Below are 24,186 nucleotides of genomic sequence, written 5' to 3'. Positions count from 1 at the left end.
ACACCATCCTGACTTGGAATTATATCGCCGTTCCTTCACTGTCACTGGATCAAAACCCTGGAACTCCCTCCCTAACAGCACTGTGGGTGTATGTACGCTACTTGGACTGCAGTGGTTCAAGAAGGCAATTCACCACCATCTTCTCAAGGGCAATTAGGGATGGGCAATAGATGCTAGGTTGCCAGCGATACCCACATCCCAAGATCAAATTTAAAAAAAACGTCCTACAAAATAGACTGATACTTTGGCCTCAATGGTAGTATCCCTCATCTCTGTCACTCTCACACTCTCTGTGTCACACTCTCTGTGTCACACTCTCTGTGTAACTCATACTTCAGAGTCTGAAGGTCCATTCTAGACAGTCTGGCGAGCCAAGATTGCAGCTCTGGCTCTGAATTCTTGGGATCCGTGAGGCCGGTAGGTTTGGATGTCCAGCCACCTCTAATCATATGGGTTACGGGAGCGCATAAAACCCCTCCCGCTGTACAAGAGTAGACCCACCTATCAGCTGGGATAAAGACGGTTACTGTCATGGAAGGAGTCATGGCCTGTCAGACTGTTAATCACTCTGTAAATCCTTCCACTCCCTTCATACTGTTCATCAAGAGTGTTAAGATACGAAAACAACAAGAACATCACTCTGCCAAACTACAACTCCCTCCAGCACTTCACACTCTTTTCCAAAGGGAAAGGAGCAAATATACAAACAACTTTTTCAAGGAGACTGCCAGCCCAAATTATAAACTGAAACCCTCATTGAACTTCATAGACTCCAGACTCAGGGATGAGAGAGCCAACTGAGCTATGGAGTAAAAGCAGTCAATTTATAAAGTTGCACAATTTAAACCCCTCCCAAAAATAGAAGAAAACATGACACTAATGACACAAAAGAGATGAATTATTTTAAGGCATAGTTTGGGATTTTATATTGACATGCGCTGCTTAGATCTTGTGAGATTCAATCTAATTGGGTCCAAATGGAATTCTAGTGTTTCAGCAGAGGCAATGATGGATCTGGGAGAGTCTCTTTCCTCGAAGGCCCAATTGTAACAGGGAACTGTTCAGTCAATTGAAATTCTCATCTTAATAAGTACACAGCCCCTGTGAGTAATTAATCTCAGAATGGCAGAGAAAATGTCCAATCCAATTTGAGTTATGGAAAGGTTCACATCCAGCATCTCTTGCAGTTTATAGGAAAACAGAAGCACTGAATTCAAAACTTCATAGAGATAGGTGTATGAGATCAAGAGATTTTCTCTGTCTCTCCCAAACCTCTCTTCCCCCACTCAATCTCACTTCTGATTCAGAACATTCTGGGTTCAAGTCCCACTCCAAAGGTGTGAACACATAATCCAGGCTGATGCTGCCAGTGCAGTGCTGAGGGAGCGCTGCACTGTTGGATGCTATGTCTTTCAGATGAGATGTCAAATCTACACAATCTCAGGTTCTCGACATTCTCTCAGGTGATGTTAAAAATCCCCATGGTATTATTTGAAACAGAGCAGGTGGGTTCTCCCTAGCATCCTGGTCAACATTTAGCCCTCAAATATCACGACTATTAAAAATATTAGCGGGTCATTTTCAACTGGCTGTTTGTGGGAGCTTGCTGTGTGCAAATTGACTCTCATATTTCCTATGTGACAACAGAAACCACACTTAAAAAGTACTTCATTGGCTGTAAAGCACTTTGGGATGTCGTGAGGTCATGAAAGGTTCTATAGAAATGCAAGACTTTATTTCTCTTTCTCTCTCTGACTTTCATTCTCTCTCTCTCTCTCTCTCTCTCATCAGAGGCAGTCCTGATTGCTGCTAGAGCACACACATTTAATACCCTGGTGTCCTATGAGAGAGTACCCTGCCGAAATTCAGACAGACATGACGGCTGGTCCTCGGGCCGAGGTACTTGGGATCTGTAAATCTGCACTCCAGCAAGAGTCAACATGGGAAGGAATTGGAGAGTAAAGTGAAAGAGAGAAGTGAGAAAAGAATGCGCACAAAATTAGCATCTGCCTTACAAGTGAGCGGAGTGTTAGCACCAACAGGCCTGATTTATAACACCACATCAAAGAGACTGAAAGAGTTATTATCAATTCTGCACTGTCTGTGAAGTACAGAAAGACACATTAGTATAGTCCAGCAATCCCTCCCTCATCAGCTTCAGGATGCCAAGACACAAATTAAGGTGACAGCAGGGCGTCAGAGCAAGTTAATGGCAGCCCCGGAGCTGGCTGATTGCTGGGCAATGTGTCATTAAGCAGCTCCTCTAAAGTAATCTGAACTCTTTAACACTTTTGTGGAAGTGCTCCCAGGAGAAGGAGGGCCATGTCTGGTTCCAGTGATGAATGTTCGTCGCAATGACAGATGTTGGCTGCAAATGGGAGCCAACGCCCTCCACTTGTAACTAAATTTAGGAGATTTGAAAGAGCTTCCAGCCTCAGATAATGGTCCAAACCTTCAGAGCTATTCTGCAAGTTACAAACGAGACTAACCAAGTAACTGTGCACGCTGACTTCTGGTCCAGGAATGACTTGTTTCTAAAATTCTCATCCTCACGTTCAAAACCCTCCATGGCCTCACCCCTCTCTTTCTCTGTAACCTACCCCAGCCCTACAACCTTCTGAGATCTCTGCACTCCTCTAATTCTGGCCTCTTCCGCACCCCAAATTTAATTGCCCCACCATTGGTGGCAGTGCTTTCAGCTGCCTGGGCCCTAAGCATGGAATTTCCTCCCTAAACATCTCTGCCTCTCTCTCCTCCTTTAAGATGCTCCTTAAATCCTACCTCCTTGACCAAGTTCCTGTCCTAATATTTTTTTTATGTGGGGCAGTGTCAAATGTTATTTGGTAACACTCCTGTTGAAGCACCTTGGGACGTTTCACGACATTAAAAGCGCTATATAAGTACAAGTTGTTGTCGTCACAAATGTCCTCTTCTCACATTATATTCTTCCTTTCCTTCCTGTTTCTCCCCACCCAAGCATTCTTCATGTGTGAGCCTAGACAATGACTGGCTATTTGATCATGGGAGGGGGAATCAGCATGACTGAACCCAATCATGTCCTCTCCCAATGTCCATATAAAAGAACCTTCCAAACCATCCAGAGCAGTAACCCTACCTGATTTTTTGAAACTTCTCCCTAAATCAAGAGTGCTGGGCCAATGGGACTCTCTAACCCATGCCATGGCTGGAGTCCAACTGATTCAGCAGAGTCTAGAGATTGAAATAGGGACCTTGCTACTATGAATGGCTCAGGAACTCATTGACTGCACCAGCGGAGTCATTTGAAGAGCTTCAAGAAGCAAACTGAAACTCAACTTACAATAAACGAGCGAGAAAGAGCCTTATGGAAATTCACCCCCAAAGATCAGCCATGGGCAGCTCACTTGCCTCTGAATCAGTGACTTCAAGTCCCACTGCAGAGACTTGCACACAGAATCTAAGGTGACATTCCCCAGTGGCAGTACTGAGGGAGTGCTGCACTGTTGGAGGTGTCATCTTTCAGATGAGACTTTAAACCAAGACCCTGTCCAACCTCTCATAAGAGATCCCATGGCCACTAATTTAAAGAATGGTAGAGGTGTTCTGGCCAATGTACGAGGCTAATATTTATCTCTCAGCCAATGTCACTAAAACAGATGATCGGGTCATTATCACATTGCTGTTTGTGGGAGCTTGCTGTGTACCATTTGGCTGCCACGTTTCCTACAGTACAACTGCCTCATTGGCTGTGAAGTGCTTTGGGATGCCTTTTGGTTGTGAAAGGTGCTATATAAATGCACGCTCTTTCTCACCTGTCTTTATTTCCAACCTCAGTGTTGTCATGCACTATGACCCTTCACCCAGCTTCCCAAAAACATAAAAATCTTTGAGCAGTAGACGACAGCATGATCTCTACCTGTCAGTGTGTGTTCAGTCTCCACCCATTGATTTCTAGGCTAAATATCAGCAGACTCGGCAACCCTAAAGTCCCTCCCTGCATCAGAGGCTAAGGCCACGAGAGTGCAACTATGTGTCTTCCTCGGAGAAATGGGCTTCATAAAACATTCGCCTGGCTTTAATTTCATGCCTGTCCATTTCTGTGTCACTTTGCATTAAACATGAAAGCAACCTTCACGATGAGTTAGTTTTGGTGACAGAAGAGATTTCTGAATTGTAGGCTCATGATAAAAAAAAGGCCTGATTTACTGTAGGCTCCACTTCATAAATGTTTCTTTTTACATAGAATTACATAGAGTTTACAGCAGAGAAACAGGCCCAACTGGTTTGTACCAGTGTTAAGAAGAATGAGCAGTGATCTCACTGAAACGCATAAAATTGGCTTGACAGGGTAGATGCTGACAGGCTGTTTCCACTGGCTGGAGAGTGTAGAACTAGGGGTCAAAGTCTCAGGATAAGGGGTCAGCCATTTAGAATTAAGACTGGGAGAAATTTCTTCACTAGTGTGTTATGAATCTTTGGAATTCTCTACCCCAGGGAGCTGTGGATAATCATTCATTGAAAATATTCAATTGAGGGATAGGATGGGAAAGTGGAGTTGAGATCGAAGATCGGTTATGATCTTGAGGATTGCTGAAAATAGAGACATGCTGTGGAAGCTTTTCATCTTGCACTCATCAGGACAATACATAAGAATAACCAATGTAAGGGAAAACGACGACTTATACCACATGAGAAGAGAGTGCTGATGGGTTGGCAAGTGATCTCCTATTGGCAGAGGCGTTGCCTTGGAGAATGCACCAGTTTATAGTGATTGACAGTTAACTGCCAAGCTTTGCTTGAAATTTAAACCAGGCAGCTTGACTCTGATTGGTCAAGGCATTGCCCTGAGGAATGAACCAGCGAATGGCTATCACTTATTTTGCTTGGCAATCGTGTTAGAGTTTTCTGAGGATGTAAATAGCAGAATGGATAAGGGGGAAACCAGTGGATGTGTGTATTTGTATTTTCAGAAGGCTTTTGATAAGGTCCCACTCAAGAGGTTAGAAAGTAATATTAGGGCACATGGCATTGGGGGGTAATATACTGGCATGAAATGAGAATTGGTTAATCGACAGAAAACAGAGAGTAGGAGTAAACTCAGGTTGGCAGGCTGTGACTAGTGGGGTACTGCAAGGATCAGAGCTTGGGCCCCAGCTATTCAGAAACTATATCAATGATTTGGATGTGGGGACCAAATGCAATATTTTCAAGTTTGTGAATGACACAAAACTAGGAGGAATGTGAGTTGTGAGGAGGATGCAAGGAGGCTTCAAGGGGATTTAGACAGGCTAAGTGAGTGGAGAAGAACATGGCAGATGGAATGTAATGTGGCAAAACGTGAAGTTATTCACTTTGGTAGGCAAATGGTATGTTGGTCTTTATTGTGTTATGAGATTACTTCTTTTTTTTAAAAATATGTTCTGGGCAATGATTCATCTGGAATTTCATAGAAGCTGAACTTTGTGGCTTTTTTTACCAGATGGTTGAGACTGAGTGGAACTGTAAACAGTTACTGGAAGGCATCTGTTTTCAAATAAAAAGCTAGCAGGGGTTGTTTGGGTTGCAGGAATGTTTGAAGAGAGGTGATAGGCCAAGATTTATAGAGATCATGAGACTCGACTTCTGGAAAAGTTTTAGTTTCATTTTGTTGGTGTTTGGCCTAAAACAGAAGAAGTTTGCTTATTGACCTGCTAGGGGACTACCAGCCCATCTTTCTCTTGAAAAGGAATCCTGCATCAAGAGTGTTCCTGTTTCCTCCTGTAGTTGAAGAAAGCCTGCACGATTAAAGAACTTGCATGTCAAATGTGTGGAACTGAAACCTTTGTTGCTGCATTTCTGCTTTAAGACCTGACTGAAGTCTTCTGTAGCTGCATCTCTTGGAAGCCTACCCAAAGTGATCATCAACATCGCCTGGTAGAACTGTTCCAGGAAGATCCCATTGACAGCTGTCTATTCGCCTTTGGGACACCTCACCAAAGCAAAGAACTTCCTTCTATACATTCTTTTCAGCTGAAGCGTTTTTTAAAAATTCCTTCTATTTCTTTGTAACAGCTGTAAACAATACTCCCTTTTATTTTTCCCCCTGTTAACCGGTTGTGTGTGTGTGTGTGTGTGTGTGCGTGCGTGCGGGCTAGATTAAATAAGGAGCTTTAATATTTCAATTTGTGTGTATGTTTTACTTCATGATTGGTGAAAACTTGGTTTATAATAAACTGATAATTTTGTTGTTTATTAAAGAAATGTGGGTGGTGTGTTTTATTCTGAGGAAAAATAGAGTATATGATTGACTGTTTCGATAAGTAGGAAAATTTAAATATATGCTATGACCCTTGGAGAAGTGAGACTGAATTAACAATGCACTCCTCCCGCCTCAGTCGTAACAATTGCAAGAGGATTTGAGTACAGGAATAAAGAAGTCTTGCTGCAATTGTATAAAGCCTTGGTGAGACCTGGAGTATTGTGTACAGTTTTGGTCTCCTTACCTAAGGAAGGATATACTTGCCATAGAGGGAATGCAATGAAGGTTCACCAGACTAATTCCTGGGATGGCGGGATTGTCTTATGTGGAGAGATTGAGGAAACTGGACCTGTATTCTCTAGAGTTTTGAAGAATAAGAGATGATTTTATTGAAGCATACAAAATCCTTACAGGGCTCAGCAGGGTAGATGCAGGAAGGATGTTTCCCCTGGCCTTGGGGTGGGGGTGGGGGGGGAGGTCTAGAACCAATCTAGAACACAATCTCAGAGGTAGACCATTTAGGACTGAGATTAGGAAGGATTTTACTCAGAGGGTGGTGAATCTTTGAAATTCTCTACCCCAGAGGGCTGTGGTGCTCAGTCATCGAGTCATTCAAGACAGAGATGGATAGATTTCTAGATAGTAAAGATATCAAGGGATATGGGGATAGTGCAGGAAAATGGCGATGAAGTACAAGGTCAGCCATGATCTGGATGAATGGCGGAGCTGGCTCGAGGGGCCGAATGGCCTCCTCTCGCTCCTTTTTCCTATCTTCCTATGTTCAATCACTGGTGTGGAGAAAATGTCACACTCACCCAATAGGAATATAGGAACAGGAGAAGGTCATCTAGCCCCTCAATTCCACCATGCAATGCGATCGTGGCTGATCTGTGACCTAACTCCATACACCCGCCTTCGCCCCATATACCTTACTACTGTTGGCTAATAAAAATCTATCAATCTCAGAGTTAAAATGAACAATTGATCCAACAACAATTGCTGTTTACGGAAGAGAGTTCCAAACTACTACCACCCTTTCTGTGTAGAAGTGTCTCCTAATATCACTCCTGTAAGATCTGTCTCTAATTTTTAGACAATGCTCGATAGTACTGGACTCCTGAGCTAGTTGAAATAGTTTCTCCCAATCTACCCTATCTGTACCCCTTAATATCCTGAAAACTGATCAAATTACACCTAAACCTTCTAGATTTCAGGGCATACAACTCTCATTTGTTTAATCTCTCTTTGTAAGTGAACTCTTGGAGTCTAGGTATCATTCTGGTAAATCTACACGCCACACTCTTTAAGGCCAATATATCCTTCCGAAGATGTGGTGCCCAGAACTGCTCACAGTACTCTAGGTGATCTAACCAGGACTTTGTATAATTGAAGCATGACTTCTATCCACTTGTATTCTAGTCCTTTCGATTTAAAGACCAGCATTTCATGAGTTTCTTTGATTATTTTCTGCACCTGTTCATGACATTTTTATGGTCTGTGTACCTGGACCCTCAGGTCTCTTTGGGCTTCCACTGTTTCCAGCTTTTCACCATTTAGAAAGTACCTTGTTCTATCCTTTTAAGGTCCAAACTGGATGACCTCACATTTGCCTACATTAAAATCCATTTGCCGCACTTTTACTCTGTATCTAACCCTGTGCTGTTCCTGCCCTGGGAGTGTTTGATGGGGACAGTGTAGAGGGAGCTTTACTCTGTATCTAACCCCGTTTTTTTTTTTCTTTTGTAGAGGGAGCTTTACTCTGTATCTAACCTCGTGTTGTTCCTGCCCTGGGAGTGTTTGATGGGACAGTGTAGAGGGAGCTTTAATCTGTATCTAACCCCGTGCTGTACCTGCCCTGGGAGTGTTTGATGGGACAGTGTAGAGGGAGCTTTAATCTGTATCTAACCCCGTGCTGTACCTGCCCTGGGAGTGTTTGATGGGACAGTGCATGCCTGAGGTAGGAAGATATTCCATTGTGAACCACTAACATCGCTGACATTGGTGAGCATTAAGGTCAGAATGTAAAAACAGTGATTTAAATTTCAAGGAAAAGCAGCTGGTTTCTGTGATGAGGCCCAATTCACGACTCCAGCTTAACACTGAAGCGATGTTGAAAATTCCGCCCCCACCCCCCCCAGACAGCGCCCCAACTCTCTGAAGACCCTGAAGGTCTCAAATTAGATGCTTTGAGGGACCACCCTCACAGACTCTACAGCACCCTCATCACAGCCTCCAGCAAGTTTCCTAAATGACCCCAGAATTTGTTGATTGCACACACCCTCTCCCCGCACCCCACACCCCCCCCCCCCCCACCCCCACCCCCGTCCCCCGGAATTCCATTCCATGTATTGCTCACTCTCTGTATGAAGGAACTCTTCCTACGTCTTGCCTAAATGTCACATCTGCTGCTTTGACTCTGTGTCCACTTGTCTCACTAGAGGAATGTTATGGTGACATGAAGGGGGAGCAGTGCAGATTCATCAGAATGGTGCTGAGGCTAAAGGACTTAGAATTACAAAGACAGGTCGAATAGATGAGCCTCGTATTCCCTAGGAGATTAAGGGGTGATTGAATTGAGGTGTTCAAGATGATTAAAGGCATTGATGGAATAGATAAGAAGGAAACTATTTCCTTTGGTGTGGGGAGCCCAGGACGAGGGGGCATCATCTTAAAATTGGAGCCAGGCCATTCAGGGGTGACGTCAGGAAGCACTTCTTTACACAAAGGGTAGTGGAAATCTGGATCTTTCCCAAAAAGCTGTTGAGGCTGGGGGGGTCAATTGAAAATTTCAAAATTGAGATTGATAGATTTTTTGATAGCCAAAGGGTATTAAGAGTTACAGAACCAAAGCGGTAGATGGAATTAAGATACAGATCAGCTATGATCTGACTGGCGGAACTGGCTTGAGGGGTTAACTCACCTCCTCCTGCTCCTCTGTGTGGGTATATATATATATATATATATATCTTGCTGTTGCACGAGCAAGCAGCACAAACAACAGAGGCCATATGGAAAGAAACAGGGCTCATATTGTACAGTGTGCAGGTCTGCTGTGTAACAGATTAAATTAAAACATTTCATATGGCAATCAATTTAGACCCATTCCTGCACAAACTGTGTTTTTAAAAATTTGCTTGAAATATTTATTTTGCCACATTAGGGCTTGGATCTGATACAATCAGATCAATTTCAAGCTCACAGTGAAATAATATGGATTATTTTTCTCTAGTTAAAATGTCATATTTGAATAAATCAATTCTTGGTTTAAGCAGGAACCGCACATTTCAATGATTCTGACTAGGCTGGACAATGCTTCAATCTGCTTTTAGAAGGACAAAACAGCTCCTTTGATTTTGAAAATTGTGCTTTGTGCTTTTATTCCCTGCAAAGGCAATCTGACTCAGATTCAATGGGTTGCACGGCATCACCCGTGGCTCAGATGATAGCTCTCTGTCTCTCTCTGAGTCAGAAGGTTGTAGGTTTGAGTTCCATTTCAGAAATCTGAGCCCAAAAACTAGGCTGACACTCGCACTACAGTACTGAGGGATTGCAGCACTGTTGGGAGGTGCTGCTCTCTTGGATGAGATGTTAATCTGAGACCCCTGCTTCTCAGGTGGCTGTGAAAAATCCTACAGCACTATTTTGAAGAAGAGCAGAGGAGTTCTCCCCAGTGTCCTCGCCAATATTTATCCCTCAACCAACATCACTGAAAACAAATTATCTGGTCATTATCACACTTCTATTTGTTGGAGCTTGCTGTGTACAAATTGGTTAAGTCATTACAACAATGACTACACTTCAAAAGTATCTCAGTGGCCATAAAGTGCTTTGGGGAATTCTGAGGATATGAAAGGCGCTATAGAAATGCTAAGCTTGTGCTCATTCTGACTTGCTTGGTGTGATAAATGCACCTCCCAATGTGATTTAAGCCCTCCAGCACATGACACTTCCGGGTGAGCTGATCTAGGGGTTACAGCTGGGGGGCAACAACTGGTCTCAGCACTCCAGGGCAAGGGAGTGAGGCAATCGGCTGGGATTCCTGCTTCTTATCACCGTCTGAAGATTTGAGAGTATGTGTGAACGAGACAGAGAGCAAAGGAGTCACTTATGGATGTCAGGTGGGCACACCTTCATCACACCTGGACAATATCCAGGCTTGGGCTGATATGTGCCAAGTAACATTCGCACCACACAAGTGCCAGGCAATGACCATCTCCAACAAGAGAGAATCTAAACATCTCCCCTTGACATTCAAGGGCATTACAATCGCTGAAACCCCCACTATCAACATCCTGGGGGTCACCATTGACCAGAAACTGAACTGGAGTAGCCATATAAATACCGTGGCTACAAGAGCAGGTCAGAGGCTAGGAATCCTGCAGCGAGTAACTCACCTCCTGACTCCCCAAAGCTTGTCCAGCATCGACAAGTCAAGAGTGTGATGGAATACTCTCCACTTGCCTGAATGGGTGCAACTCTCCAAAAACACTCAAGAAGCTCGACACCATCCAGAACAAAGCAGCTAGCTTGATTGGCACCCCATCTACCAGCATTCACTCCCTCCACCACCAATGCATAGTGGCAGCAGTGTGTACCATCTACAAAATACACTGCAGCATCGCACCAAGACTCCTTTGACAGCACCTTCCAAACCCACGACCTCTACCACCTAGAAGGAAAAGGGCAGCAGATGCATGGGAACACCACCACCTGCAAGTTCCCGTCCAAGCCACACACCATCCTGACTTGGAACAATATCGCCATTCGTTCACTGTCGCTGGGTCAAAATCCTGGAACTCCCTTCCTATACAGAGGAACAGGAGGAGGCGAGTTTGCCCCTCGAGCCAGTTCCGCCATTCAGATCATAGCTGTGGGTGTACTTACTCCACATGGACTGCAGTGGTTCAAGAAGGCAGCTCACTACCACCTTCTCAAGGGCAATTAGGGATGGGCAATAAATGCTGGCCTAGCCAGTGACACTCACATCCCATGAATGAATTAAAAAAACACAGACTGTAGCAGTTCAAGAAAAAGGACCACCACTATTTCTCCTCTCCCATTCCAGGCCCTTTCCTCTCCTTCCAATTTTCCCCCACTCCTCTCCCCTCTCCTCCCCATTCCTTTCCTCCTAAGGAGGACGAGGATGGGCACTACCCCAAGAAATGACTATTAAAAAACACATTTCCCTCCACTGTCATGCCCACTATGGTCAAGCAGTCTGACAACACATTAGATGGCTCACACATGAAGAACAGCTGTATGAGGTGAGATTGGTTGGCATCTGTGGAGCCATGGTGCAGAGCAGAGTGGAGGAGAACATAGGAGAGGAGAGGAGAGGAGTGGGGGGAAAGGAGAGGAGAGGAGAGGAGTGGGGGGAAAGGAGAGGAGTGGGGGGAAAGGAGAGGAGTGGGGGGAAAGGAGAGGAGAGGGGGGAAAGGAGAGGAGAGGAGTGGGGGGAAAGGAGCGGAGAGGAGAGGAGTGGGGGGAAAGGAGAGGAGAGGAGTGGGGGGAAAGGAGAGGAGAGGAGTGGGGGGAAAGGAGAGGAGAGGAGAGGAGTGGGGGGAAAGGAGAGGAGAGGAGAGGAGTGGGGGGAAAGGAGAGGAGAGGAGGGAAAGGAGAGGAGAGGAGGGAAAGGAGAGGAGAGGAGGGAAAGGAGAGGAGAGGAGGGAAAGGAGAGGAGAGGAGGGAAAGGAGAGGAGAGAAAGGAGAGCAGAGGAGAGGAGGGAAAGGAGAGGCGAGGAGAGGAGTGGAGGGAAAGGAGAGGAGAGGAGAGGAGAGGAGGGAAAGGAGAGGAGAGGAGGGAAAGGAGAGGAGAGAAAGGAGAGCAGAGGAGAGGAAGGAAAGGAGAGGCGAGGAAAGGAGTGGAGGGAAAGGCGAGGAGAGGAGTGGAGGGAAAGAGAAGCGAGGAGAGGAGTGGAGGGAAAGGAGAGGCGAGGAGAGGCGAGGAGAGGAGTGGAGGGAAAGGAGAGGCGAGGAGAGGAGTGGAGGGAAAGGAGAGGCGAGGCGAGGAGAGGAGTGGAGGGAAAGGAGAGGCAAGGAGAGGAGTGGAGGGAAAGGAGAGGAGAGGAGTGGGGGAAAGGAGAGGAGAGGAGTGGGTGAAAGGAGAGGAGACGAGTGGGTGAAAGGAGAGGAGAGGAGAGGAGTGGGGGAAAGGAGAGGCGAGAAGAGGAGTGGAGGGAAAGGAGAGGAGAGGAGTGGGGGAAAGGAGAGGAGAGGAGTGGGGGGAACGGAGAGGAGTGGAGTGGGTGAAAGGAGAGGAGAGGAGTGGGTGAAAGGAGAGGAGAGGAGTGGGTGAAAGGAGAGGAGAGGAGTGGGTGAAAGGAGAGGAGAGGAGAGGAGTGGGGGAAAGGAGAGGCGAGAAGAGGAGTGGAGGGAAAGGAGAGGAGAGGAGTGGGAGAAAGGAGAGGAGAGGAGTGGGAGAAAGGAGAGGAGAGGAGTGGAGTGGGAGAAAGGAGAGGAGAGGAGAGGAGTGGGAGAAAGGAGAGGAGAGGAGTGGGAGAAAGGAGAGGAGAGGAATGGGAGAAAGGAGAGGAGAGGAGTGGGAGAAAGGAGAGGAGTGGAGTGGGGGAAAGGAGAGGCGAGAAGAGGAGTGGGTGAAAGGAGAGGAGAGGGAGGAGTGGGGGAAAGGAGAGGCGAGGAGAGGAGTGGGGGAAAGGAGAGGCGAGGAGAGGAGTGGAGGGAAAGGAGAGGCGAGGAGAGGAGTGGAAGGAAAGGAGAGGCGAGGAGAGGAGGGAAAGGAGAGGCGAGGAGAGGAGTGGAGGGAAAGGAGAGGCGAGGAGAGGTGGAGGGAAAGGAGAGGCGAGGAGTGGAGGGAAAGGAGAGGAGAGGAGAGGAGTGGGTGAAAGGAGAGGAGAGGAGTGGGGGAAAGGAGAGGCGAGGAGGGAAAGGAGAGGAGAGGAGTGGGAGAAAGGAGAGGAGAGGAGTGGGAGAAAGGAGAGGAGAGGAGTGGAGTGGGAGAAAGGAGAGGAGAGGAGAGGAGTGGGAGAAAGGAGAGGAGAGGAGTGGGAGAAAGGAGAGGAGAGGAGTGGGAGAAAGGAGAGGAGAGGAGTGGAGTGGGGGAAAGGAGAGGAGAGGAGTGGAGTGGGGGAAAGGAGAGGAGAGGAGTGGAGTGGGGGAAAGGAGAGGCGAGAAGAGGAGTGGGTGAAAGGAGAGGAGAGGAGAGGAGTGGGGGAAAGGAGAGGCGAGGAGAGGAGTGGAGGGAAAGGAGAGGCGAGGAGAGGAGTGGAGGGAAAGGAGAGGCGAGGAGAGGAGTGGAGGGAAAGGAGAGGCGAGGAGAGGAGTGGAGGGAAAGGAGAGGCGAGGAGAGGAGTGGAGCGAAAGGAGAGGCGAGGAGAGGAGTGGAGGGAAAGGAGAGGCGAGGAGAGGAGTGGAGGGAAAGGAGAGGCGAGGAGAGGAGTGGAGGGAAAGGAGAGGCGAGGAGAGGAGTTGAGGGAAAGGAGGCGAGGAGAGGAGTGGAGGGAAAGGAGAGGTGAGGAGAGGAGTGGAGGGAAAGGAGAGGAGAGGATGAGTGGGGGGAAAGGAGAGGAGAGGATGAGTGGGGGGAAAGGAGAGGAGAGGAGAGGAGTGGGGGAAAAGGAGAGGAGAGGAGAGGAGTGGGGGGAAAGGAGAGGAGAGGAGAGGAGTGGGGGGAAAGGAGAGGTGAGGAGAGGAGTGGGGGGAAAGGAGAGGTGAGGAGAGGAGTGGGAGGAAAGGAGAGGCAAGGAGAGGAGTGGGGGGAAAGGAGAGGCAAGGAGAGGAATGGAGGGAAAGGAGAGGCGAGGAGAGGAGTGGAGGGAAAGGAGAGGCGAGGAGAGGAGTTGAGGGAAAGGAGGCGAGGAGAGGAGTTGAGGGAAAGGAGAGGCGAGGAGAGGAGTGGAGGGAAAGGAGAGGCGAGGAGAGGAGTGGAGGGAAAGGAGAGGAGAGGATGAGTGGGGGGAAAGGAGAGGAGAGGAGAGGAGTGGGGGAAAAGGAGAGGAGAGGAGAGGAGTGGGGGGAAAGGAGAGGAGAGGAGAGGAGTGGGGGGAAAGGAGACGAGAGGAGAGGAGTGGGGGGAAAGGAGAGGAGTGGGGGGAAAGGAGAGGAGTGGGGGGAAAGGAGAGGAGAGGGGGGAAAGGAGAGGAGAGGGGGGAAAGGAGAGGAGAGGAGTGGGGGGAAAGGAGAGGAGAGGAGAGGAGTGGGGGGAAAGGAGAGGAGAGGAGAGGAGTGGGGGGAAAGGAGAGGAGAGGAGAGGAGTGGGGGGAAAGGAGAGGAGAGGAGAGGAGTGGGGGGAAAGGAGAGGAGAGGAGAGGAGTGGGGGGAAAGGAGAGGTGAGGAGAGGAGTGGGGGGAAAGGAGAGGTGAGGAGAGGAGTGGGAGGAAAGGAGAGGAGTGGGGGGAAAGGAGAGACAAGGAGAGGAGTGGGGGGAAAGGAGAGGTGAGGAGAGGAGTGGGGGGAAAGGAGAGGTGAGGAGAGGAGTGGGGGGAAAAGGAGAGGTGAGGAGAGGAGTGGGGGGAAAAGGAGAGGTGAGGAGAGGAGTGGGGGGAAAGGAGAGGTGAGGAGAGGAATGGGGGGAAAGGAGAGGCAAGGAGAGGAGTGGGGGGGAATGAAAGGATTGGAGGGAGAGGAGTGGAGTGGGCAGGGGAAGAGAGGAGAGGAGTGTTGAGAGGGAAGGTGAGGTGACGGAAGAGGGCAGAGGAGAGAGGGAGGAGAAAGGGGAGGATTGGTCACAAGAGGAGAGGGATGGGAGGAAGGGTGGGGAAGAAAATTGGAGTTGAAGAAACCTGTCCTGGATTAACATTGTGTTGGTGCTTCAAACGTCCTTTCAGTGTGCTGGCCAGGCACATTTCAGCGGCAGAAATCTGGCCTCCAGTGGCGAGCTGAGAGCTCTACCCCTATAAGAAAGCTGCTTAAAAAAGAAAGCACAGCAAGAAAATGAGACCAGAGGAGAGTGATGGGGAATGATCGGTCCGCTTTGTTATAGTGGTACTCTGAACTATCATTAAGCCATTGACATGAAGAGCCCTGACACAAGCCGCCCTCCTCAGCACTCATTTCGCTTGCTCCTACATTTCCATTTTGCACTCAATACTGTAATTTCTTATATAAATAGCTGCATTTTGGAACCAGAGACTGAAAGCATCATAAATGCCTCAGGAAAATTATAATACTTCAACAGAACCCAATAGCTCCCTATTCACGTAGTATATGGAAAGGAATGTGATGTTCATTCCCTTTTTTTCAATCTTGCTATAGATCTCTGCAATTTCTGTTACATATTTTACAATATCAATGAACATATTTGAAACATTTCATCCCCCATGCCCACCTCACAACACCCACCACCCCCCCCCCCCCCACCCTCTGCGTAGCCCTCTCCCCTCCGAGTCAAAAGGTCACATGTTCAAGTCCCACTCCAGATACTTGAGCCCATAATCCAGGCTGACACTCCTAGTGCCAGTACTGAGGGAGTGCCGCGCTATCAGAGGTGCTGCCGCCTTTCGAATGAGATGTTAAACCAAGGTCCCAACCGTCTTCTCCGGTGGACGAACAGATCCCATGGCTACTATTCGAGAAAGAGCAAGGGAGCTCTCCCCGGTCTCCTGGGCCAATATTTAACCCTCAAACAACATCACTAAAAAGAAAGGATGATCTGGTCATGACCATACAGCGTGTTCTTGCTGTGCACAAATTGGCTCCTACATGGCAACGGTGACCAAGCTTCAGAAGTACTTCAATGGCTGCAGAGTGGTTTGAGATGTCCTGAGATCAAGAAAGGTGCTACAGAAATACAAATTAATTATTCCTTTCTACTGCACCACTCCTCCCCTTCCCCACCCCCGCCACCAACCCATAATGGCCGCTTAGATGGTCAATAATGTTCAGGAGGGGGTGCCAGCAAGTGATCGCCAGTCTGTGTGGAATCAGCTGGGGCATCGGTGAGGGCACGGCAACTGGCCTCAATACCAACAGCTGATGGAGGGCACCTCAGAATTCCAGTGCCTGGTCACCACTGTGATGAAGACCAAAGGGCATTCGAAGGCCAATTAAAGTGGGGGGGGGGGCGGCGGGGCGGCTGAAGAGTATGGTTAAGGTGCTGGCTGCAGTATTGGACTATCAAGACGAGATGGTGATTTTCACTCCACCATGGCAAGTTGTGCAACTGACCTCAATAAAGCTGTTATCAGTAAAAGTGACAATGAAGCTGTGGATTGTGGTAAAAACCCAACTGATTCACTAATGTCCCTGTAGGGAAGGAAAGCTGCTGTACCTACCCAATCTGAGCCTATATGTGACTCCGGTCCTGCATTACTTTTTTAACTCTCAACTGCCCTCTGAAGTAAGCTCAGTTATTAAAAATATAACAGTTTCGAAAAGGCAGGGGTGCCACCACTGCCTTTACATTGGAAGGCCACCACATAACACAACTCTGCATGAACAAACTATGTATCTTGAAGTCTGATTTTCCCACCTCCTCATCTTGCAGGCACCGACCGCTCACTGAGGAACCATTCTCCAGTACAATAGCCAAGAGAAAAGGAGAACTTTCATTTCTATAGTGTCTTTCACAACCTCAGGAGTGCTTTACAGCCAATGATGTACTTTTAAAGTGCAGTCACTTGTTGCAATGTTGGAAACACAGCAGCCGATTTACGCACAGCAAGGTCTCGCAAACAGCAATGTGATAATGACCAGATGTTGGTTCAGGGATAAATATTGGCCTAGGGACACCAGAGAGAACTGTTTCTCCTTTGAAATCGTGCTGTGGGATCTTTTATAACCCCACTACCACCCAAGGGGGCAGGCAGGGCCTCGGCTTAACATCGCATCGAAAAGATGGCATCTCTGACAGTGCAGCACTGCCTCAGGACTGCACTGGGAGTGTCAGCCTCAACTGTGTGTTCAAGTATCTGGAGTGGGATGGAACGCACAACCTTCTGATCCACAGACAGGTATGTGACCCACTGAGGCGATGGGGGAAGCAGACAGCTGTTTGTGTTAAGCAAGCTGTGGTCCAGATGTTGCTCTATAATTAGGTGCTTCGCTCCTGATGAAACAAAGGCTTGTTCAACCTGATGTAGCAAAGAAGGAATCATTCTGATTGTCAGACGGATAGGGGGGAGGGATGTGGTTGTGGGGGGGGGTGGTGGTGGGGAGAAATGCTTCGTTGCCCCTTCATATCCCATGGTGTAACTTTACATAAAGGTGACGCATAAGCAACCAAGAAAGGGTGATCCGTAAAAGACAGAATAAATTATGTCGTTTTCTTGTCAGGTTTTTTGGCCAGCTAGTTAATTGCATTTGTTGCGTACATCTACAAACAATCCAGTACATTAATTACATTCTGTAACACAGAACCCGCTCAGATTTGTGCTGTCAGTTTCACTGAGCTGGTTAATTGCATTCACTCTTGGCTGTCTCTATCCCTCAGTATGTTCCTTTTGTATATATTAATGAATAATTAAATCTATAGAAAGTACAGTTAGTGTTCCTGCTTTCACTACTCATAACCAAGGTATGATCGACATCTAAATATTAAATAAAGCATGATGAATGATCCAATGATAGGACATCATCTTCAGCCTCCAATCTCTCTGCACAGTGCAACCGAGGCCCAGCACCCCGCCCACCCCACTGTCTATTTTATCAATACTACGAAGGAGAAAGACTTGCATTTATATAGCACCTTTCACCACCACAGGATGTCCCAAAGCACTTACACCCAATAACGTCCTTTAAAGTGTAGTTACTGTCGTAACATAAGGAAAGTGGAACACCGATTTGTGCATCGCAAGCTCCCACAATCAGCAACGAGAAAAACCACCAGATCAGCAGTTTTAGCGATGTTGGTTAAGGGATAACTACTGGCCAGATCTCCCCAGCTCTTCTTCGAATAGTGGACATGGGATCATTAATGCTCACCCACAGGGCCTCGGTTTATTGTATCATCAAAAGCCAGCACCTCCGGTAGTGCAGCACTCCCTCGGCACTGCACTGAGGAGTGTTGGCCTGGATTCTGCATCAGGAAGTGGAGCCTTCCAACTCACAGGCCAGCACTGTCACCTAAAAATTTTTTTCTGAGTTCCAAATTCTCCTGATCTACTCATGGCTTCCTCCTCCCCACCATCTCACTGTGCTGAGATCAAAAAGGGACAATTTTATACCCCCTCCCCCACTGGTAGTACTGACATCATATAACTTCCAAGAAGATGTTGCATAGGTTTGTTTGTCACAGTGCCATGAGGTTTGAAATATATTCCAATAATGCAATTTTCTAGTATATTCCAATTCTGATTTAACAAAAAAGAACAAATTCTTTTGTCTCTTTCCCTTGTCCAGTGGTTCAATAATAAACTGTCACACTTTTGAAGTATGATACAAGACAATGCTGGTTATTAGACAGGAGCTGCCTCTCCGACTGAGCATCCAACATCTTCCTCTCCATCTCACCTTTCTTATTTCTCTATTTTATTGACTATGTTCACTGCATCTCTGAACTTTCTTCTATAGTCCCTCCTAAGCTCGCGATTTCCCCTGCCATCCTACACACTCATCCTCCTCACCACAGCCTCAGTGTGTTGAAGCTGTGTTTCATTATGGGTATGGTAGTGTAGTGGCTCTGTTACTGGACTCAGAAAATAATTCACAGAAAGTGAGTTTAAATCCCACCAGTGCTGTTTGAGAATTTGAATTCAGTTATAAATCTTGGAAATAATCATTTGCTGTTTAATTCCCAACTGGTTCAGTGATGTGCCTTCTGGGAAGGAAATCTGCTGTCCTTACCCAGTCTGGGCCTATATGTGACTCCGGTCCCACACCAATGTGTTTGACTCTGACCTACGCCTCTGAAAAGACACTCAGTTGTATCAGTCCTGCAGTGGTTCAAGAAGATGTCCCACAACCACCTTTACAAAGCGACTACAGGATGGGCAATAAATGCTGGCCTTGCCAGTGATGCTCACATCCCATGAATGAATTCTAAAGAAAAATTCAGGACACATCACGCCGTCTCCTAAGCCAACATATTCTTTCCCGGGATTGCAAACATTTGAAACCCCTCGCCTCCATCAGTCTTCTTTAGCACCCTTTAAAAGTGAAAGCCCATTGGCTCCAACATCAAGGGAAAATAAAAAGACGAGGTAAGTCCATAATTAGTGCCTACGCCTCATGTAACCATTATTTCCTCATTGACTTTGTGTTTTATTTTCCCATTTGAACTTTGGTCCAGTGTCCAATGGACCTTGGTTTCCCCAATTAAAAAGGAAATGACATGAGCAGAACCTGTTACACAATGGGCACACAAGAGACTGTTTGAAGGCTACCATTCTGAGGGCTCCTGAAATTAATGAGTTGAAACCTCCTAGTTGATCATATCTGTGAAAGGGGAGAGGGGGCTGGTGGTTAGGGGGAAAAGGGCTGCTGTACTGAGAGAGTCTGGAATACAGTCATACAAAGCACATTCACACAAGTGACACTGTCTATATATCACCCATTCACGTAAAGTGTTACAGTGATCGACACATTCCAGGAGGGAGAAGGAGACAGACGGAGGGGAAGTGGAAGAGGGGAAAGGGAGAGGAAGGACAGATGAGAAGGGGGAAAGGGGAGGGGAAAGAAAAAGGAGGGGCAGGATAGGAGGACGGAAGAGAATGGGAGATGGAAACAGGCAATGTCAAAAATACTGGTTTAATCACTTCACTGATTGAATTTAAGCACAATCACAATGTATAGTTTTCAGTGTCAGACTAGATAAACCAGACTCAGCTATCAAATGTATCGGTATGGTTGCAGTCCCTCAACTTTCAGTGGATTGATTGATGTTGCCTGCCCTCTTCAGACATCAGTATAGACTCACTGCATGAGCAGACGACAAAGGGATTATTTTCCTCTTTGCAACATTAACTAATTCAAAATGGGTTAAGGCCTGAGTTAACATACCATGGGTAGGAATTTCTGTTGATGCATTAACAGGTGCACTGAGAAATCACAGAGATGGAATCAAACCTGCAAAAGCATTTTTTGTCAAATAGAACTTTTTTTTTGCTGTCTTTTATGTCAGCTGCCCTGTGATGTGCAGATGTGTTATTTGGGTCTACAATCAACAGTAAAACAAACAACAGACTGAGCTAGTGTCCAACTCTCTAACCTGTTCCCCACCCTCATGCAGATGATTAATCACAGTTGTTAGTATTGGATCTCACCTACTTGTCTCCCCCATTCCTCCCTCCCATTCCTCTCCTATTCCTCTCTTCTCATCCTGCATTCCCTCCTCTCCCCTTCAACACGTCCAATCTCTCCTACTTTCCTTCCCTGCCCTCTCTTTACCCTTCTCCTCTCTCTCCTTCCCCTCCTTCTCCTTTTCCCACCTCCCCTTCCCCTCCCTTTCTTCCCTCCCTGACTGATTCAAGTCTTTGAACAGATTTGACATAACTGGGATATGTAAATGAGAAGAGCTGGGAAACTATACCCTCTTACGAATTAACAGATATGTGCAGATGTGAACTACACTCTACTGATAATTTCAAATCCCTTTTTTGCATTAAAAAGGTATGAATTAGCCAAACATTTAAATAAGAGTGTAAGTGAAAGTGGGGAGTGGCGGGGGTGGGTGGGGGGGGGGGGGGGCGGTGTTAAAAAGATGAATATTCAGCTAATATGAATGATTTGAATTAGAAGACTATTCGAACTGCTTTAAGCTGATCCCATCAAGTTGACCATTTTGAATAGGTTCTTACAGAGCTTCATTCTGACATTGCAGGGTCCCCAATACAGAGTCTCTTTAACTCAATGACCTGAGCATTCAAGGACCTGCTGTTAAATGGAAAGATTTGGGTGAATGGATTGGGTTACAGTTCAAACTCATTCAACTCCAGATCAGGCTGGACTTGGGAGAGAGGGAGGGACAGGAAAAAGGATTGGAGGAGGGAGGGGAAGAAGGGTTGGAGAGAGGGAGAGAGGGAGGCAGGGAAAGAGGACAGCAAAGAATGGAGGATGGAAAGGGAGGAAGGGTTAGAGAGAAGAGGAGGGACAGAGAGGGAGGGGAGGAAGGAAAGAAGAGAGGAAAGGAGGGAGAGGAGGAAAGGTTGGTGGGAGGGAGGTGGATGGAGGGAGGGTATGGAGGTAGAGAGAGAGGAGAAAGATTTGGAGGGAGAGAAGGGACTAAGGGATGGAGGGAAGGGAGGAAGGGAGGGGAGGGGAGGGAACGTTGGGGGGAACAAAACGCTGATCAGAAAATCATGGACGAGTTGACATGAAGTAATGTGAAATGGGCAAGAATTCGCAATGAAGAATGTCTACTGAACTTTGTCCGTTCTTCCCAATCTCCCAGCAGACACCCTGGGGAGCTGGCACAGATTGCTCCAGCTTTAGGTGGTGTTACTGTTAGTGAGATTGGATTTTGGATGAGGATCCTGGATGCCTGTCTGACCTGATGGAAATTCTGGAGCATCTCAGGGACTGGTCCCACCTCCTATCAGCGCCTCACATCATCTCCCTATCGATCCACTCGAGATTTACACACTCTCTCTCTCCCAGTCATCAGCATAATCTCAACAACCATTGAGTCCCAGAACCCGTCCTCCTCACCAAAGGAAATCTAACAATATTGTTCAAAACCTGCGCTTCATCCACTTAGATACATGCAGTGAAAGACTGCCCACTGGCTCCGTCAGATGAGGGAGTCACCCACCGGTGAATATTGTACATTATATAAGCAGAAAAATTACCCCAGTTCTCAAGAGGTCCCGCTTCACTTAAATACATCTTTCTAAAGATGATCAAATGCTGATGGACCTGGTTTGATTTAAGTATATTAAAGAATAAATGCATAATATTAAAAGCTTCTCTGATTGAGTCGAGATGAACATGATTTGAAGAACACACTCTTAAATCCCGAACTCAACCAACTGCACCCCTAACCTCAAAAACCCCAGAGACTGGAACCCCCTGTATACACACTATATAAACTGCTTCAAAGCTAAACTGCCCCCCGTGGGTACATGAAGCAGTGTTTTGTTGGAAAAAAAATCTACTCTGTGAGGAATCCTGAAATTCCTGCCTCAAGCTGCACCTTTAAAGTTTGCACGTTTGAAGGGCGAATTCATGCGGTTTAAGCATCTGTGACACAGTGATATATATATTTAAAACAAGTATCTGCTTTTCCATCCTCGCAATAATTCCCCCCACCCATAGCTCAAACTTGTCGGCAATGCACCATTCTCAAGGTTGAATATCAGGCTCCAGCCCGCTGCCAGGCTGTAAAATTGCTAGCTTTTCACAGCAGCGCAATTCCTCTATGTTTGACTTTGCGGAGACTTACCATAAACTTGGGAGAATAATCCACAGGCAACGAGATAAGTCAGCAAAGCCATCCTGGTATCACTGGGACACTGGCGTGCGTCGGATTGCGAAGCAACTTCCCAAAGCGAGAGAGAGAGTGAGGAATAACCCCGATACAAAATAAAAATTATATCATTTGCTGAAAGCTGTGAGGATGAATGAGGAGAGGAAGCGGCGGCGGCAGCAAGTTAGAATAGTTCCCCTGGCGATTTAAGAGAGGCAGTTTGATCTTCAGTGTGCTCACAGCCGGTTTTTGTTGCCTGGGACTCGGAATAAATCAATCAGCGAGACCCCTGGGCAAAGCTTCAAGACACTCAACTTTCTGGCCAGCTCTGAAGAGTGCAGGTTAGCAGCACAGATTCACGATGCCGATTTGGAATCCTTGGCTTTGGTCTTTGGATGTCCAAATTTTTTTTAAAAACACACACATAGAGAGACACAAGACGCCTTGGGTGTGGTGTGCCCTCTCCCCACCGTCAGATCCTTGGTGCCTGATAGTCATCAGAGTTTAACTGAGATCAATGAGGGTCTATTTGGAACCTGTGCCTTCTGGTTCCTTATAGCAAACGCTTCAGAATAATCCGGTTACATTCCTCCTCTGTGTGTGTGTCAGTGTGTGTGCAGACTTTTGTCTAGATGCTGGAAGCCCTGTGTTAGTTACACTGATGTGTGTGTGTGTGTGTCTATCTGTTTCTGCTTCAGTCCAGTACACACACACACACACACACTGATCTGCAATGAAGGAGCATCGAGTCTCAGCTCTGAAATGGCACATGCACAGGGAGGGAGAGAGAGAGAGAGAGAGAGAATTCTACACACAACTTGGGAAATGAAAGGGGTGGAGAAAGAGTGCGAAAAAGGGAAGGATTGGAATCAACCATTCAACCAAAAAAAAAGAGAGAAACTGCTAGAGAGGCAAGATTCAGTCTGGCAGCTAGACAAATACTGTTTAAGGCTCATTTACAGATCCGCCAGTAAAGAAACGATTGTCTCCTTTCTGAAATTAAAAAAAAAACTCCGAATGCTCAATTTTGGCAGATTCTGCTCCCTCTCCCTCTCTCATTCCTCCAGTTTAACAGACGCTGGCGAGACTGCAGTTTGCAGAGACAGTTCGCTTCCCATCTGGGCTTGTGCTAAAGTGCTCGCACGTTGTATATAGAAGCAGTTTAAATACTTTTAAACAATGTTTCCATAACCAATCAGTCATCGTTTAAACTCCAAACATGTCAGGGTGCATTTAGACAAATCAAAAACAGCATTTCTCTTCCCCCTGCTCTATATAAAGTTCGCTACGCGGGTGAAACAAATCATTTGTTGCTAATTTTTTTATTTGTTTTACACTGTGCATCCATCAGGGATGAGGAAAATGTGGCTTACAGAATTCCATGTATTTAACACAGTTCTGTAGGAATTGGCTGCTACGATTCCTGGAATTTTCACTCATTATCTTTTGCTTCTTTCTGATGGGGCGGGCGGGGGGGAGGTGAAGCGGAGCCAAAGGATTGTAATCAGACTGAACTTATGAGTTTTTGCCGGAGATAAGATACACCGGGAGATAACGGTAACGAAAAGTCAGATAAATGCCCCTTTTATTTCAGCTTGTGGAGATTTCCTGACAGAAAGGGAGAGGTTAGAAAGAGGCTGGTCAACTGGGGAGCACTGAATGGGGGCTGCAC

At 46.8% G+C, this 24,186-nt stretch overlaps 1 protein-coding gene across 7 annotated transcripts in view; it reads right to left on the bottom strand.

Moving 5' to 3' along the window:
• The window catches only part of robo2 (roundabout, axon guidance receptor, homolog 2 (Drosophila)), a 644,486-nt gene extending 620,851 nt beyond the window's left edge, over positions 1-23,635 (bottom strand). For all 7 annotated transcript variants that reach the window (XM_068041290.1, XM_068041296.1, XM_068041294.1 and 4 more), the window contains exon 1: positions 22,491-23,635. In XM_068041290.1, the coding sequence (XP_067897391.1) occupies positions 22,491-22,542 (52 nt within the window). In that variant the 5' untranslated portion in view covers positions 22,543-23,635. The remainder of the gene's footprint in view (positions 1-22,490) is intronic.
• Between the last annotated feature and the right edge of the window lie 551 nt (positions 23,636-24,186).

Source organism: Heterodontus francisci, chromosome 10, assembly GCF_036365525.1.
Source record: "Heterodontus francisci isolate sHetFra1 chromosome 10, sHetFra1.hap1, whole genome shotgun sequence".
NCBI lineage: Eukaryota > Metazoa > Chordata > Chondrichthyes > Heterodontiformes > Heterodontidae > Heterodontus > Heterodontus francisci.
Note: the sequence above shows the minus strand (reverse complement) of the source record. Positions and strands in the feature narration are given on the sequence as shown.